This window comes from Cheilinus undulatus, linkage group 14 (genome assembly GCF_018320785.1).
Source record: "Cheilinus undulatus linkage group 14, ASM1832078v1, whole genome shotgun sequence".
NCBI classification, from domain to species: Eukaryota; Metazoa; Chordata; class Actinopteri; order Labriformes; family Labridae; genus Cheilinus; species Cheilinus undulatus.
In genome coordinates this window covers 37,119,624-37,136,183 of record NC_054878.1, presented here as the reverse complement: position 1 = coordinate 37,136,183, position 16,560 = coordinate 37,119,624, and the positions used below count along the sequence as shown (strand labels likewise).

The window sequence follows — 16,560 nt, the reverse complement described above, 5'->3', positions numbered from 1 at the left end:
CTTTGTAGAGGTAGATCAATTTTTCATTGGAATGGTGTTTTTTTCCAACAACAAAACCCCTTTAAGCAAAATCAACATTGGCTTATGGCAGATAAAAAGGCTGCTATAAACTTATTGTAAGGCTGATTACTATGACTGAGTTATCAATTTCGAAAATTAGATCCTTTTTAAAATAAGTTTAAGGTTCAGGATGTTTTCTTCTGGGCCAGGTTAAATGGGTTTTGATGATGCTCTGGGAGGCCTCAACAGATCAAGCACCTTCACCTGTAATCTATTGATCCCTTTCTGAAGCAACCAAAAGTCTATAAATAACAAAGTGCTTTTAAGGTAAAACACAGAAAAGCAGATTCAAGGCATCATGTAATTTTTATTCCTCTGTGTACATCAGAAACATCTGGTTTGTATTATTGCCAATACAAAAGACAGTAATGACGCACTTGAACACATCATGCAGGCATTCCACTAGGTCACAGAAATGGCTTGAGGTATTGGCACTGCTCTGATCAAACTTTCTCCTCATGATAAATCTCAATTTGTACTGAACTGTTTGCATTCACAGTCAAGGAGGCCATCTGAGACTCACCCCAGAGATAAAACAGCAGGATAATACAAAATGACAGTGATGAAAGCAGCATGTTTGGTTCTCAATCATTGTTTTCCTCTTGGATACCCATTACTTTTAAACCTCTCCTCGGACCATTATTTGTGTTTTCTAGGCTGCATTTCAGTTAGATTCATGATTCTGTTTCCTTGATTTGTCTTAAACTATCTTTGCAAGCGGATGTGTTTGGAGCACAATCACATAGTAGTAAATGCTCCTCTTTGATTTAAAAAAACAAAGTGAACTATTCAAGTCAAGCTGAAATAAAACCTGAACCTGTGATTCAGAGGAGTAGACTAAACAGCAGAGTCTGTAATTAGACTTATAAAACTTGCAGTTAAGGCGTGGTGACAAAAGGTTGATACCAGTTCTGTTTTTGCAACAGTAGTAAGGTTTTATGTGGGCGATCATAGGGCAAATATTTACTGAAACTTGGCAGAAATTATATTATGATGATAAGCACAACAGTTATGTTACATATAGGCAGAACACTAGGAGACTGTTGCTTTCCTGTCACACTCATTTTTCTGCAGCCTCTTACCAAATGTACAGAATTAAACCAACAAAAAAAAATCATGAGATAACTTAAGTGATTAACAACAAACAGAATATGAAATGAGATGTGTAAACAATGCATATTAAAAATTTACCTCACTGCCATGCTGATTTTGTGTCTTTTCACATGAACAGTTAAGGTTATTTCAGGTATTAACTTTTTTTTTTAATCAAAGTTTTTTTTTTTTGTAAGAATGTTTATATGTATATGTTTTAAGCATTTCCCCCCAAAAAAATCTATCAGTCACTTGGAATTTTTTTACAGTTTGAAATGGAATCAGACTTTAAAAAGGGGTATTTAGCAAAAAATATTGTTGGGATTGAGTTAGAAAAAAATGCTATGCTATTCTGACAAAAAATTGCAAAAAAACCCTATATATTCAGGAGAAAAACATGACATTTTTATGTTATACAATATTCTTACTGTTGCTATATACCATCACAAAAAGGGCCTTTTCTGACTGTTTCACCATATCTAGATGATGTTATTCATTATCTCTTTCTCTCAAGCTAGTATTGATAAATTTTAGCCTATTTGTGCCCTCTTAAATCCCTAGTACAAGCATTATATGGAGAGCCAAATTGGCTGAATCTAAATGCCATGTTTCTAAAGCTATAGAAACTCAGATAAGGATCTTTTCTGACTGTTTTAACACATTTAGATGATTTTATTCATTTCTTTCTCTCATACTAGGTTTGCTAAATTTTGGCCTATGTGTGCCCCCATACAACACTGATATGGACATTTTATGGTGTGTCAAATGGGTCAAATTTAAATGCAATGTTTCTATAGCTATAGAAACTCAGATAAAGGATCTCTTCTGATGATTTTATTCATTGTTTATTTCTCTAATGCTAGTATTGCTAATTTTGGCCTCTTTTTGCCCCCATACAACTAGACATACAGGCATTATATGGAGAGCCAAATGAGTCAGCTAAAGCTATAGAGACTCACAAAAATAATCTTTTCTCTTACAAATATGATAAATTGCCCATGTATTTTCAGCTTTGATGTTAGAGAATCAAGTTAAATCACCACACCTGATCTGCAAGTATCATTTAACCCACAGTACAAAAAAAGACTGGAAAGTTTAAACAAAAACTAATAAAACTATAAATGCACACTGTCACACCTTATTTAAGTCACAGGACAATTATTAAACATATTTTGGTAGACTTGGTCCTGAGAAACATCACAAATTCATCCTCTGCAATTGGCACCAATCACCCTGTAATTCAACACTAGTATAAATTGCACTAGAAATACTTTCGCCATTTGCCAACTCCTGACCTGTTTCTAATGAAAGGCAAATATGTTTGGAGATTTTTTTAGCAGAGAAATATTCATTTTCAACTACTTATAAAAAAGATGGAATAAAAACTACTCTAGCAGTTTGCAGAAAGTACAAAAAGGTGCAAAAATCTTTCCTGAAATGCACTTTGTCTTTGTAGTTACTACAACAGAATTGTTCTTACATTTGCCATAGCACAGGTCTGATGATGTCTTTTACAAAGTCCACAGGAGGTAGTATTTTTGGCTCATGTAAACAACAAATGGGACCAACACTGTTAATAGACACACGCTCTGTTGTTATAAAGCTGCACTGATAGTTACAGCTTAAAAAACATGTGTCCGTTACTAACAAATTCATCAAATTTCTCCAATTTGAATAAGTAGAAGTTGCTAAAATTAGCCAGTCATGGAATGGATGTGTCTTTTCTTGGACACGGTACAATCAAGAGAGGCATTTGGCTCCTTGAAATTAACAAAATACCACGAAAAAGGCATTTGACAAGTAATCACAATCCTGATTTGTGCGTTTATAGACTTAAAAGTGTATCAAAATGGCACGTCAGACGTGTGGTTGATAAAACAGCAGCACCTGAGAATGAGAGAACCTTTTCTTATCATCTGAAACTATGAATGCAGCTCTAATTTAACCCAGATAAACTAAAAACATTCTCACATACATTTGTGTGCTTCTGTTTGGCACTGAAAAATCAAACTCAGAAAAGCCTGCTTGGTCCTTAAGTGTGCTGTTTGAGCAAATCGGTTTGGTTATCATGTTTGAATCTAAATACTGAGCCTTGTACATGAAGAAACAGAAGATAAGCTGGTACACTGCAAGCAGCTCAGTATTTGTAAAGAATAACTGACAGCAGTAAGAAGCCAACGTGGTCTGAACATTTAAGCCTCATTCTTCAGCAGGATGATGTCAACATTATCGTGGACGCCCTGTAGAAGCAACTCGCCCTGGAAGTCGATCACCTTCTTCTTCTTGGCTGCCTTCAGGGTGCCCACCAATGCCTCAAAGATGTTGGCACACCGGTCATCATTAAACAAGACTCCAAACTTCACGATGGTTTGACCATCGGCATCTGTAACAAGAGAGCAAAGTTACACTTAAATGCTAAAAGTAAATTTGATTTTTTTTTTCAGCAGTTTTAGTTTTAGTTCCCTTTTGCCTCTGGCTCTTTCTGCTCTGAGACTGTTAAAATTATATTTTCTCATCTAAAATACTATCAACACAGTTACTAGATCATTTATTCAAAGGTCTGTAGATAAAACTGTATACAAAATGCATATTTCCTCACTGAAAAACATCGGGCTACTTAGTTGGGGGAACTGATAATTCAGGCAATAATTAAAACTATTAAAATCAATGCTAATTTATGACAGAAATGTACCACTTCTTTGGTGTTGGTCCTGGGGTCTCTGCTTTTTGTTATGATAAAAGTACAGGATTCTTCAAGGAGAAAGGCTGGGACCCACTGCAGTAGCTGTTTGAAAATTCCCATCAATGAGAGCAGTCAAGTAACATTTTCTGCTCTCCAGACTGAAAGGCAGTAGATTTGAAAACAGTGGTAGCAACGAGATGTCAGGCTTTTGCTTCAGACAACTTAAAAAACCTAACTTACAGTTTTTCATCCTCTAATGAAGGACTGCAAAAGAAGAGCTCAGTAACTTTGGGCAGAGTCTGCCTGCCTATTAATAGATTCCCCAAACATTCACTGCTACATTATAAAAAGTTCAGGTTCAACTCATTTAGTTAAAAAAATACACACAGACACAAGGTCTGAACAGACATTCACATGTGCATGCAATTTCATTTCTTTAATGTTATGATGCCAGCCCTTTCTCAGATAATTTATTTTAGTTTTCACTCATAAGCCATTGGATATAGGCTTCTAATATCTGTTAAACTACAGTTTTTGAATTTTAAAGGGATATTCCTATATTTTTCAGTCCAATTGTATAAGGTAATGGGCAGTAGTCGAGGTATTACCCTCCAGAGATTTCTGTGTGCGTTGCCCCTTCAAGAGAGGAGAAAAGCCTCTGTGTTTGGGCCTATTTTGCAATGCAACTTCTGGTCTTCTGTGTTCTTCCACCTCAGCACATCATCATGAGCTGTCTGGGCATGTGGGCTTAGCTAGAGTAAGCTAAAACCAAACTAACATGAGCAATTTTACCTCAAGTGAGGAAGACATTACTGTGGATACTTTTATGAGCCAAAGTACACAGAGGAACATCTATAGATTTTACTTCTACTCAACTGGAAGAAAAAGAGAGAGGAGAGAAACTTGAGTGGAGACTGATTAGCACGAGAGATCCCAAGTAGGTGTACAAACTGTGATCCCTGTCCTAGAGAGCAACTGTTGTCAGGAGTGGGACTTCTTCAAGACATTTCTGATCGAGGATAGTGGCTCACAGACACCTGCAGTCTGCATCGCTCCCCATCCAGAGATCCCTGCCATACTGAACACCAGAGTTTTACTCCTTCAACTCCCTGAAGATAAGTTGGACTAACTGACTCAGACCAGAAGAGCTGAATGAAAATTTGACATCCAGGTAAGTTTACGGATGTAGCTTTATCCTTCTAATAATTAGAAAAGCTATGGTCGGTACAATATGTTTACTTTATGAAAAACAAATAAGATGAAAAAGGTAATTTTAGCTTAGTTTCTTGTTGTTTCCTCTGATGAAGCCCACAAACCCAAACAGCTAATCAGATATGCTGAGGTGGAAGAACACGTAGCTGGTAGCCGGAGCTCACATTGCAAAATAGTGCTAAACACAGGGGCTTTCTGGGTAAAAAAAATTCAGTTTAGCATACAATTGAACCAATATAGTTTCTTGGTTCATTTTTCCCTAAAACCCGCTACCTTTTACAGAAGAAGGTGCACCCATCTGCTACACTATCAGGGCTGGCTTCTCCAGACCTATTTGAAGGAGCAAAGCTCACCGAACTCACCAGAGGCTAATGCCACTACTATATCCAAGTATCTTATACAACCCAACTTCAAAAATACCAAAATATCCATTTAAGCTTCTAAGATGCTGAGAGACCTACATCCCCATTCATTTTGGTGGAATGTTTTCAACCAGGCAGGGATGGGGTCGGCATCCTTTGGGCAAAGTACCCAGAAGGATTGCTCTTATTGACAGGAATCAATTGCAGCCTCAGCATGGAGCATGGAGAAAATTTTCAATCGTCATTTTGATTCTTATGGCTATCAATATCACACTGAACAATCTTCTTGGGTGTACAGAAAGAACAAATCTCTTTTGCATGAATATACTCACTTTTAGAGCCAAGCCGCTGAATCTCCTCCACCAGCAGACTGACTTCGTGTGAGATATTCATTGTTGCTTTAAGGGTGAAAAAATTAGGGTTAAAATGTATTAATGCAACATTGAGAGTAAATAAGCTTTTCTGTCTTAAGTCATCACAAAAAGATGAAATAAATTAAAATATGTAACATTCTTTACTTACGAGCGTATCAATCAAAGTCTATGGTATACATTCAGACTGCCGAGAAGAGCTTGATTTAATGACATTTACTACTGCATGCTAAAATCATGGAAAAATAAGACCTTCTCTAAGATATTAAGATCTTTGCATTTATAGGGAACCATGTTAACTGGTGATTATCATGAACTCACTCAGGTAATCAATAAACGATCATCTTAAAATATATGCTTAAAGCATTGAGCTTATTTTTAACATTTCACAATGATGAATGTTTTTTTGTCTGTAGAATACATGCTGAAGGTTGATCTATGACTTCTGATAAGGGGTAAGATCGATTAAATCAAAGGTGCGCTACTTTGGCTTCACTGCAGGGTGAGTCTGTTTTTTCCCTCTCTTCAGTCTCACCCACAACACTATCTGACTGGCTTGATGTCACACAACTACCAGCTGATCATCACTGAGGTCTGGGTGGCTGTGACACATCGACTGTATGGCATCACCTCCAGCTTTCCTGCTGCTACTGTGTTTCTCATGTTGATAGAGCTAGTGTTAAATTGTTGTTTTTATTCCTTAAATTTATAACATGCATTTTAATTTCAATCTTTGCTACATTAAGTATGTAGATTTTGTTTGTCATAAAAAATGCATAGCTGCTTCACTTATTGGTTATCGGTCACATGCACTGCTAATGATTGGTATCAATATTGGCCCAGAAAAAACAATATCAGTTGTCAGTTACTTCTGGTTAGGCAGTGAAGCAATACAGAGCAGGTGCATCGCAACAGTTATTGTTTATCTACTGGGGTGGAATAAAGGGCAGGGAAAATTAATGCTTGCATATGGGATCAATTTTACATGCATGGCAGTTCTAGGCACAAATGTACAACAATTTTTAAATAAAAGTCAAAAACAGTCTTTGAAATTTTGATACGAAGTTAGACACTTTTCTTAAAAAAAAAAAAAAAAACCCAACAACAAACAAACAAAAAAAAAACAGTCATGGGTAATTTTAACTGATTGAAGTTCTATTAACCAAAGTATTTAATTCAAACGAGATGCTTTGTTATGCAATGCTTGCTGAGTTTTAAACAAAATAAACATTATTGAGAACTAACATAGTTTTAATTCCCAAAAGTGATTACAGGGGATTTACAGAGCAGGTGTTCCGGTTAAAAGGGTGACCGTGTTAACTGAAGACTTTAAGCCTCGCGGTTGTCGTGGACAATATTTATAAAGACGTAACGTCTCCTATAATGAATCCTTCTTTAAACCGTTTTTATACAATGCCCAGAAAATCTCATTAGATGAGTCTGTCGAAAACAGTAAACAACTGGCAAATTGTTTTAGGACTTTTACGTCTTCGGCGAAGGCAGTAACTACGACAACCACAAACGCAAACGGCTCAAAGTCGTCAATTAATACGGTCGCTCTTTAAACCATAACACGGGGTCTGAATTTGTCAGATAACTGATTGGAGTCCTTGGCTAAGATTGTTTCCTTTGCGTTTATCAATGTTATACCAGTTTAAATTGATGAAATACATAAATACACTCATAACAATTCATTCGGTGCAGTTCAGTAATAGAAGAGCATTCAGATAACAAGCTTCAACATGAACAGGGCGGACTATCATCAATGCGGAAATGGGGCATTAGCACGCCCAGCTAGCCATCATTCGGCACAAAGGGCAATTGTAATGCGTTCAGTTTAGTGGTACGCATTCATTCATTAATACGGATAAATGTTCGCTATCATAACGAGTTTTTTCTAACTTCAGGTACGATAAAGATATTCAGTTAGACGGCAGACACGAGCTTGCCGGTAATGTTAGCTTCTACTGTTGAACAAGTGATCATATGAGGGGAGGAGGGGGAGTTACATATTCCTAAACGGATTAAATATGCGACGGAAACCTGTTTTTAAAAGTCAACACAATCCAAGTTTAAAAATATCATAAAATATTCTAATTACCTTCTAAATCTTCTTGAGTCTTATCAGATGATGGACTACTTTCTGATGAATCAGCACCGGTGTATTATCTTGCTGCGTTCACTGTCTGCTCGGAAACTTCGGTTATGAAATATATTGCGTGAACTACATGCAAAGAATACTAGTATTATTATATATGTTGGGATACTTGTCAGTTTTTCACTATGAAAAGAAAAGGGGAAAATAATCAGGGACACGAAACTTCAGCCATCCAGTGAAATTCATACCATGCACAGACATTAAACACAGCCATTTATTAGACATTCTTTCTTATATGTTTTGCTTGTTTTCTTTGCTTTGTCAGTAAACGAAATGCTTCTGTATGCTTTGAGAAGTGCATGGCGTTTGATATGACTTTATTTGGCTATTGAAAAAAAAAACTTTTTTAAAAAGACCAATGTCTGGTAATTTCGTGCATAAATAAAGAACCTCTTTCATGATTAACAGTTACAATACAGAAAACTCCAACCCATCGTAAAGAAAGAAATACTTCCAAGTTTTCACAATCCTTCCACTATAGAAGGTCAATTTCCTGCGAGATTCGGAGATTTTTTCAGTAAATATCTTGTAGGAGTTGTATTTTCAAGTCAGCCGGTTTTCCCATGATACATGAAGGCACCATTAAAGCTCATCTGACTTCATCGTGACACAATGCGAGACTGACGGCCGCTGCTGCCCCATATAAGGCATGGAAGGAGAACAGCACTGACTGTATGTAAACTGTGTTTGGGGGATGCGTTTATAATTTGCCTCCAACGACCAGAAGTTAGATTTTATAGTCCCCCTTAAATTAATGTTGCTGAATAAAACGTTAGTTTTTTTTTGGTCAGGTAAACAGTGTCCATGATAACAAAACATGATTTCAAAATGTACCTTTTTCTATTAGTTTTTAAATTTCCACGTACCTATAGCAAATAGTCCCAATTTAAATTCTATTTGTATTATTATTGTTGTTGTTGTTGTTTTATCAAACAAAAAGACAAAAAGGGAAAGAAATTCCCTCATGAGACAGAACAAGTATTCAAGTTTCTAGAATTCGTATTTCTAAAGTGAACAGCAAGGGCGTCTTAAAATTCTGGGCTGTAATACTCCAATCTTGCAGCTCCTTTATGTATGTATTTAAATGTTGCTTTGTCAGAATAAATTTATGATTCCCCTTTCAATAAGCCCTGTTGGATTCAGTAGCCTAGTACTCAAAACAATTCAGTTTAATTAAATTCAAGCCAATTCTATACAAGTGTTGGAAAAAAAGAGGCTTTGGCTGTTAATGTATGTGAAAAGTGAGACGTGTTTTGTTTTTCTTTTTAATAACATTCAGAACAAAAAGGACATCGAGATACGACCTCGTCACGCCATATCATCCTGCCAACACATTTAATAGACATCATGGACAGCTCTCATCCTCAAACCGTCAATTATCCCGTCCCAATCATAAGTCTCAGTTTTATTTTGAAGCCTTTCATCCGGGTCTCTGCAGGCCAAGCCAGCTCGCGCTGACTCGGACCGTAGCCCAGTGACGTCTCGAGACGTCAAGCTAGATAAAAGAAACCAGAGTAGACCGGACAGTTTTCAAACCTACCATCAGAACAAAAGCATCATTTAGCTTCCTATTTTCGGAAAGCATAGTATTTACCGTATAAACACCATAATATTCTCCTTTTAGAATACTGTTCTAAGTTAGTACATTTAGTCTGCATGAGTATTAAATTTAAAAAAGGGTTAGGTGATTTGATTGGATTTTTTTTAATGCTTTGTGTTGTTACTGTTGTTGTTTTGTCTGTTTTCGGTCATAAGAATTTTAATACTGCCCCTTGGAAAAAGACTTGATAGCATGTAAATCTTGTAATCTCAGTAGACTGTGAGAAATACTATGGTATGATACGTGAATGCTGCATTATCCTGCAAGGTTGCCTTTGATTAGAAATACTACAAATTAAGGAAATAACTGGATCGCAACTCGTAACTTTGAGATATTAAGAAATTCTTTTTGCTATACATAAGTCGTTATAACGGGACAAAATGTCAAAATCACAGGATAAAAGTCATAATTGTGAAATGACAAGTCATAATAATGAGAAATTGGATTGTATAAAGCAAAGTTATTCTACTTCTGGTTTCATAACTTTGACTTTCATTATCTGATAGTTTGCACCGAAACTCATAATTTTACATTTCTGTCCCATAATTTTGACGTTTATATTTTAAAGGTACAGAGTGTAGAATTGGGAATATTAGCAACGTCAGTCAGGTTCTAGATACTTCTGGCAAATGGCAAAAATCCAAGATGGCGGAGTCAGAGAGAGGAGGGGACCCTCCCTATGTATAAATTAATGGCCTCTTCAAGGTGGATAAAATGGATAAAAAGGGGGATATATTCAGGTTATTTATTCTTAATCAGGATAAGCCAACTCACCAAGTTTGTTCCATAATGCTATAAGGTTTTACAAACTTACCTTGAGAGGATCTTAGGTGAAATATTATGAATTGTTTTCTTATAGTTCTCCCTTGTAATTACGTACTTATGTCAGGATATCTCATAATTATTTTCTTTTTTATATCTATTTCTAATTTAATTTTAGTTTTGACTTGTATTTTTATTGCATAATCATGATTTTCTATTTCACACAAATGACTTTATACCAGTGGGAATTGGCTTCCACAAAGAAGCCTGGATGATTTTATTTTGAAAAATCATACCGGAAGTCCTGCTCTTACACTGACTGCCTTGTCGCTGGCGGTAGGAATGGCGGCTAAGATTACTGGAGGAAGGAGCCCAAAGACCATGAAACTTTACTTCTAACGGCCCAGCAGAGGAATTCGTTTCCAGTGATACGCAGGGTCGCCATCCTGTAACGGATTAAAGGGAGAAGAAGTGTTTTCCCGTCAGATTATCGCGGTATTTGTGCCGGTCGAGGAGTGGGACGCACTTTGCGACTTGCTAGTTAGCTTAACGTTAGTGCTGCTGACTTTGATTCAAGGTAGCTGTTAGCTCGGTGCTCCTCTAGCCAGCTGTTGGCTACTTGGCTTGACTGGCCCAACAAGTTAACTAAGTGATTAACTGTATGAAAGCGTCCCTCATTTGAATTTTTGAATGGTGATAAACTCTCTTCGTCAACAGATAGCGTCAGGGGTTTTTACTCAGAGTGGGATAAGACGACAACAAGTCGACACAGCGCGTTGAGAACATTATTACAGCTAACTACATCGTTAGCTAGTGCAGTAACGCTAGCTAAGTTGGGATCCTGAAGTCTCGCCCATTTTTTGGATCCTGCCCCAGCCATTGGCTAAGGGCTAATCTACAGCCAACTAGTCTGGTTTTCAGGGTCGACTGGTGCTACGATGGAAAGTCTAACGCTGAGTGATATCGAGCAGAAATATTACTCGGATTTGTTCGTCTACTGCGACACGGACAACACAAAAAAAGTGGCTTCAAATGGGAGAGTTCTTGACCTTTTCCGGGCGGCCCAGCTACCCAGCGAAGTTGTCCTGCAGGTAAGCTAACACTAGCCTGTGCCAGTTATTAAAGTGTTTACACCAGATTGTGAGTCCGGCCATGAAACCTGGAGCTCTTATGGAGTATTTTCTCAAAGTTGCCTGGCTGTCAGAGCTGACCTGTCATCCAGGAAAAGCTATGGTTAGCCTTGGTGGTTAGCAATGCTGCGCAGCAAGAGACACACCTTCTTCTGGCTAATGTTAGCCCTAGCCAAAGAGAATAGGCAGCCAAGTCATATCAACTGAAGATTCGCTCTCATGTCAACATCCCCAATGACTAACAGAAGCTACTTTGTCTGCTCTTTAACTATCTGTTAGTGGAAACGACATCCAGAGTCCATAATAGCAAATAATGTCCTGGTCAGCCCTTTGCCTCTTACTGCTGCCCACTCTTTCCTGTCCTCTCCCTCCATGCTGGAGCCATGTCACTATGTTTTATCTGACAAGTGTGATTAATAAAACCCAGTCTTTACAAAGACCTTATACATTACCATATAGGTATACTTACAAAAAGTCATTGTAGTGGTTTTCTTAGGGCTACTTGTCCTGCAGGATATGAGGGAAGCTGGTGATAAACAGTGATGAATATTGATTCATGTTTCATTGTCACAGCAACAAAAATAGAAGTCTGAATCACCAAATATTGACTTAATTCTTATTACTAATCATCAAAAATTACAAGCAAACTCATGCACCCGGTCTAAATTGCACAAATGCATAGGCAGTGTTCCCTTAGACAAAGAGAATGGCCAGCCAAGTCACATAAATTTACTCTCATGTCGACATCTCCGAAGAATGGCAGAAGCTAATTTGTCTGCCCATTCAGAGTCTCTTTTATGGGTATTGCACTCAATGTCCATAATAGCAAATAATTTCCTGGGCAGCCCTTTGCCTCGTATTGCTGCCCACTCTTTCCTGTCCTCTCCCTCCATCAAAACCCGTCACAATGAGCTGGCATGGCAGAAAAGCAGGGCCAATGTCACAGAGTCGAGTCTGTTACTGTGATTTGTAGAAATTTTAATCTAGAGCGTTTCACATGATAATACAATCCAGTATTTACACAGACCTTGAAACATTCGGTAACATACTGACATAGCTGATAAATGTCAGATTACAATGGTTTTATTTAAACAGCTAACCCTCTATGGTATGAGAAAAGGTCAGTGATTTGCTATAACATTCTTATGATAATAGATACAGCCTGCCTTTAAAAAACATAGTGTGATAGAATTGGGGCTTTCACAATACCAGAGTTTAAACTACATGAAGACACTAGTAAAAAGATGACAATATCACTCTGTTTTGATTCCATAAAAATGAAAACAGAAGTCCAAGGCGCCCAGTATAGGAGGATTTCTTGATTTCTCATCTTAAATTTCAGTACCACCACTGCTAGTTTTTTTGTGCAGTTTGTGAGAGTTTGCCTGCAATCTTTTGATGGGTTCATTCCTCTACATCATATGTCCTCAAACACGGGTCATGGACCGGTAGCAATTTGGTACTGAGTGGCACAAAATAAATGAATGAAATATTTTTTTTCCATTTTATTCGACTTTCACACTCTGAAAGATTTTTTTTTTTCTTAAAAAATGATGGGATTCTATTCCGATATGTCATCCTTCTGTACCTTCTGACCTCTATGTAAAGACTCTTGTCTCAGTCACATGATACCATAGAATTAAGCCCACAATCTTGCTAAAATGAGTTAAAAAAACAAGTTTTTGGAGAGCTTCTTTTCCAAATAGGAAAAGTGAGGAGACAGAAGTAGAGCCCAAGACTGACAAGAAAAATAACTTGCATTTTTAGACAATACCAGCAACCTACTTAAGATATGGGTTCTTTTTAAATTTGCATATTTATCCCCACACATTGATGACTGGTCTATGAAAATGCTGTCTTTCATGAAACTGGTCCGTGACAAAAAAAGGTTGGGGACTGCTGCTCTACTGGGCATCTGCCCTACGACAAAGATGGAGTTTATGGCGCCGGGTTAGCTCATGTGGTAGAGCAGGCACCCATGGACTGAGGCTGTGGTCCTCAAGTTACTGGTCACGGGATCAATTCCTCGGCACATGCTTGGTGCATGTCTTCCCCCACTTTCTTTGCATGTTTCCTGTCTATCACCAGCTGTCCTGTCAATGGAAGGCAAAAAGCCCCAAAATAATATTTGATAAAGGAAATTAATGTAATTTTAAAAAGTTTCAGTATTTTTTTCTCTAAACTAGAGATGCCATGATTGTGAAAATGAGATAACAATTTAGCTGTTGCATGTTTTTTCTTTTTTATTACGTCTTATTTGATTTAACAGCTAGATATACCAGATGCCAGCATATATTGACAGGACATATCAGAAAAACACTGGAAACTTCTATGTGTTTATACCACATTATTTGGTCAATGTTTGGGACGATATTGGCCAATACTTATTTTCAACCAATGCATCTGTGCCTCCCTACTGTGGATCATAAAAATAACAGATTGTTATGCTGAAAACTTGGTATTGAAAAAGTGTTTCAGTATTGAACATTTTTTTAATTTAATAGAACATTACCAAAAACATCCAGTTCTGATGTCTCTGTGCTGTCCTGCACATACACATAGTATCTGTGTTTGTGACGTCTTTACAGAATCTAAATTATCCAAAGCAGTCCTTTTCAGTCACATTCTTCCTTTACTTTTCATCTTCCTTAGCCGTAATGATGGCAAATCTTGCCTTGACAATGAAAATGAAACCGATTAATCAGAGAGAAGCTGACGGCAAGCTCTGACCAACAAAGCTCTCCTAAATATTGTAATGTAGGCAGTCTTTTGTGGTGTTTATTGCACATACACCAAAATGACAATGAAATTGCAATTTGTTATGCACCCCCTAATGCCACCCAGCCATGACCGTGCCCTCTCTGTCTGCTATCATGAGTTGTGAGGATCCAGTCAAACTGCAGCACTCCATTTTTAAGAGACTCCAGGCCCCTCAGCAGGCTAATATTTGCAGTTTTTGAGTCAGAACCCCTCTCAAGGTCAACAAGGGGGATCAGTGTGGTGGGAGGATCAGGCGGAGTTGCCATCCTCTGCTCTCTAAAACGTACACTGTGGAGATAGTGGCCTGTGAGACGCACACAGCAGCAACAGTGTTGTGTTGTAACAGGCTGAGAAAAGTGACTGGTGCTTTCTTTGTGTCCACACACACTCAGAAGAAGTCCTTTGTCAGCAGGAGAGGGATCAGTCAGCTGTGGCGGGCTGTTGGTCCTGAAGGACCCACACATGAGGAGTCATGCTAATGTTATGAAGTTTGACTACAGCAGCATTAAACTCCTATTGAAAAATACAGAATCATCTGTGTGACTGTGCACATTTGAAACCCTGATGTTGGTTCTCAATCTTCCATTTTGTACAAATCCTGCTCAGTGTGACGTCAAGAACCAACAAATAATAGGTGTATAATCAGGCTTATTACTAGTCAGACATGTTGAACGTCTGCCAATGAGCAGAGGTATTAAAACTTTGGCTTTAAATGATGAAGAAAAATAATGTTGCAATGTTAACCTGTATTAATTTGTAAAAAATACATCTATGTCTGATTAAAAGTTGACATCAAAATGTTCTGTTATTTTGCTGATATGTAAGAGTTAAAAGCCCTTTACTCAGAGTGGACTAAAAGTAGTGCCAAAATGTCAGATAATAGAGGAGCAGTGATAGATACAGATTTAGATCATTGTTTTGATTGTATTTAAATAGTGAACAATTTTCACCAGGTGTGGGAATCTTCAACTTATTCGCTTTATGATATGTTACAGGATATGCAGTTAACTAAAGAATATAAAATGGCCACAAAATGGCTGAATTTAAGAATCATGTATTTATTCACTGTGATTTGATGTCAGTTTTACTCACCATGCTTCATTCTTTAACTTCTTTTATCACTGTCTGACATTATCACGCTGTCTTTTTCATTTCTCCTGCTCTCTTCTTCTTTGGCCATTTAACTTCTGTTCACTGAACACTCATTCATGTCAAAAGCATCATCATAAGAAGTCAGCAGTGGTGACACATGAGGCAAATTGGCTGGTAAATTAGTTAAGAAAGCTGTATTTTTTCATTGAAAAAAAGGATACATGGCCATAGCATAAATGAAGTCAATCTTATATTTCTGCAGCATCAGTGATTTGTCTCACCCGTACTTTCTCTGTTTCTATACAAGGGCAGTTTCCAAAAATAAGATTGGACATTCACACTATTTCACTTGGCTTACAGATCTGCACAATATAACAATGTATTAAACAGTAACACAAGTATTGTTAAAATCATTGGTTCCCTGATTCTTTCTAGTACAGCTAAGGTTGCTTTTATTCAAATCAGGTAACCTGCACCAAATAAAGGATGCGTTCACATTAGACAATCCGTACCATGCCCAAGCAAACTTGAGCCCCAAAGTTTAGTTTGTTTGACCAGTGATCCTCACCACACTGAAGCATGGTATACTTCCTTGACCCTGCATGTGCACAAGCATGGGTGTGCAACATGCACATGATGTAATAATGATAATGTAATAATTATAATAGTATGACTGTCATATTAAGTCAGCATCTTTTCATATCTGTTGTTGAACACCATGTGTAACTTTTGCCCTGTGTTTCTTAAGACCACTGATGGGAAAACAGTTCTACCTCTTCTTACAGCAAAACCCCTTTTCATCTCCTAGAGGTTGAATTTTCTAAAGCTGGTTACATATGCACTGTTGAAAATTTCAGACAGCATGCCCCTGAAATCTTTCTGGGTTCATTAATCACTCATATCCCTCACAGCGTGAAATGTTCCCAGACAGTACTTTGTCTTGATGTCAGTGCTACGTGCAACTGGGTGTATATTAGTCTCAATGAATATGTAGAAAAGAACAAACTGTTGAGCAGAACAGTGCTCAAGCAGCTTCATGATGTGTAAGATCTCACTGGTCGAGTGAGGTGTAAACATCTCCCTGTCCTCTTGTTTCCTGGGGATTTTTCTGAATATTTCGTGCTGTGCTCTTACGTCCTTTCGACCCGTGGATATTTTGCATGGTAGCTGGCAAAATCCGAGCAAAGTCGGGGTGAAAAAAATCAGCTGTTTGTTTTCAGACATGCAGCCCACAGTAAACATTTTAAGACGTTTTGAGGAGTTTTGTGCATGAGTGAA

General features: G+C 37.6%; 2 protein-coding genes across 3 annotated transcripts in view; one reads left to right on the top strand and one right to left on the bottom strand.

Moving 5' to 3' along the window:
* Positions 1–335: 335 nt before the first annotated feature.
* abracl (ABRA C-terminal like) lies at positions 336–7,971 on the bottom strand. The gene is made up of 3 exons (XM_041805956.1): positions 7,882–7,971; positions 5,742–5,807; positions 336–3,535 (listed from the first exon to the last, which is right to left on the bottom strand). The coding sequence occupies exons 2-3, from the start codon at positions 5,800–5,802 to the stop codon at positions 3,345–3,347; spliced, it is 252 nt and encodes an 83-aa protein (XP_041661890.1). The 5' UTR covers positions 5,803–5,807; positions 7,882–7,971; the 3' UTR covers positions 336–3,344.
* Positions 7,972–10,632: 2,661 nt separating this feature from the next.
* The window catches only part of reps1 (RALBP1 associated Eps domain containing 1), a 33,365-nt gene continuing 27,437 nt past the window's right edge, over positions 10,633–16,560 (top strand). For both annotated transcript variants that reach the window (XM_041805074.1, XM_041805073.1), the window contains exon 1: positions 10,633–11,391. In XM_041805074.1, the coding sequence (XP_041661008.1) occupies positions 11,239–11,391 (153 nt within the window). In that variant the 5' untranslated portion in view covers positions 10,633–11,238. The remainder of the gene's footprint in view (positions 11,392–16,560) is intronic.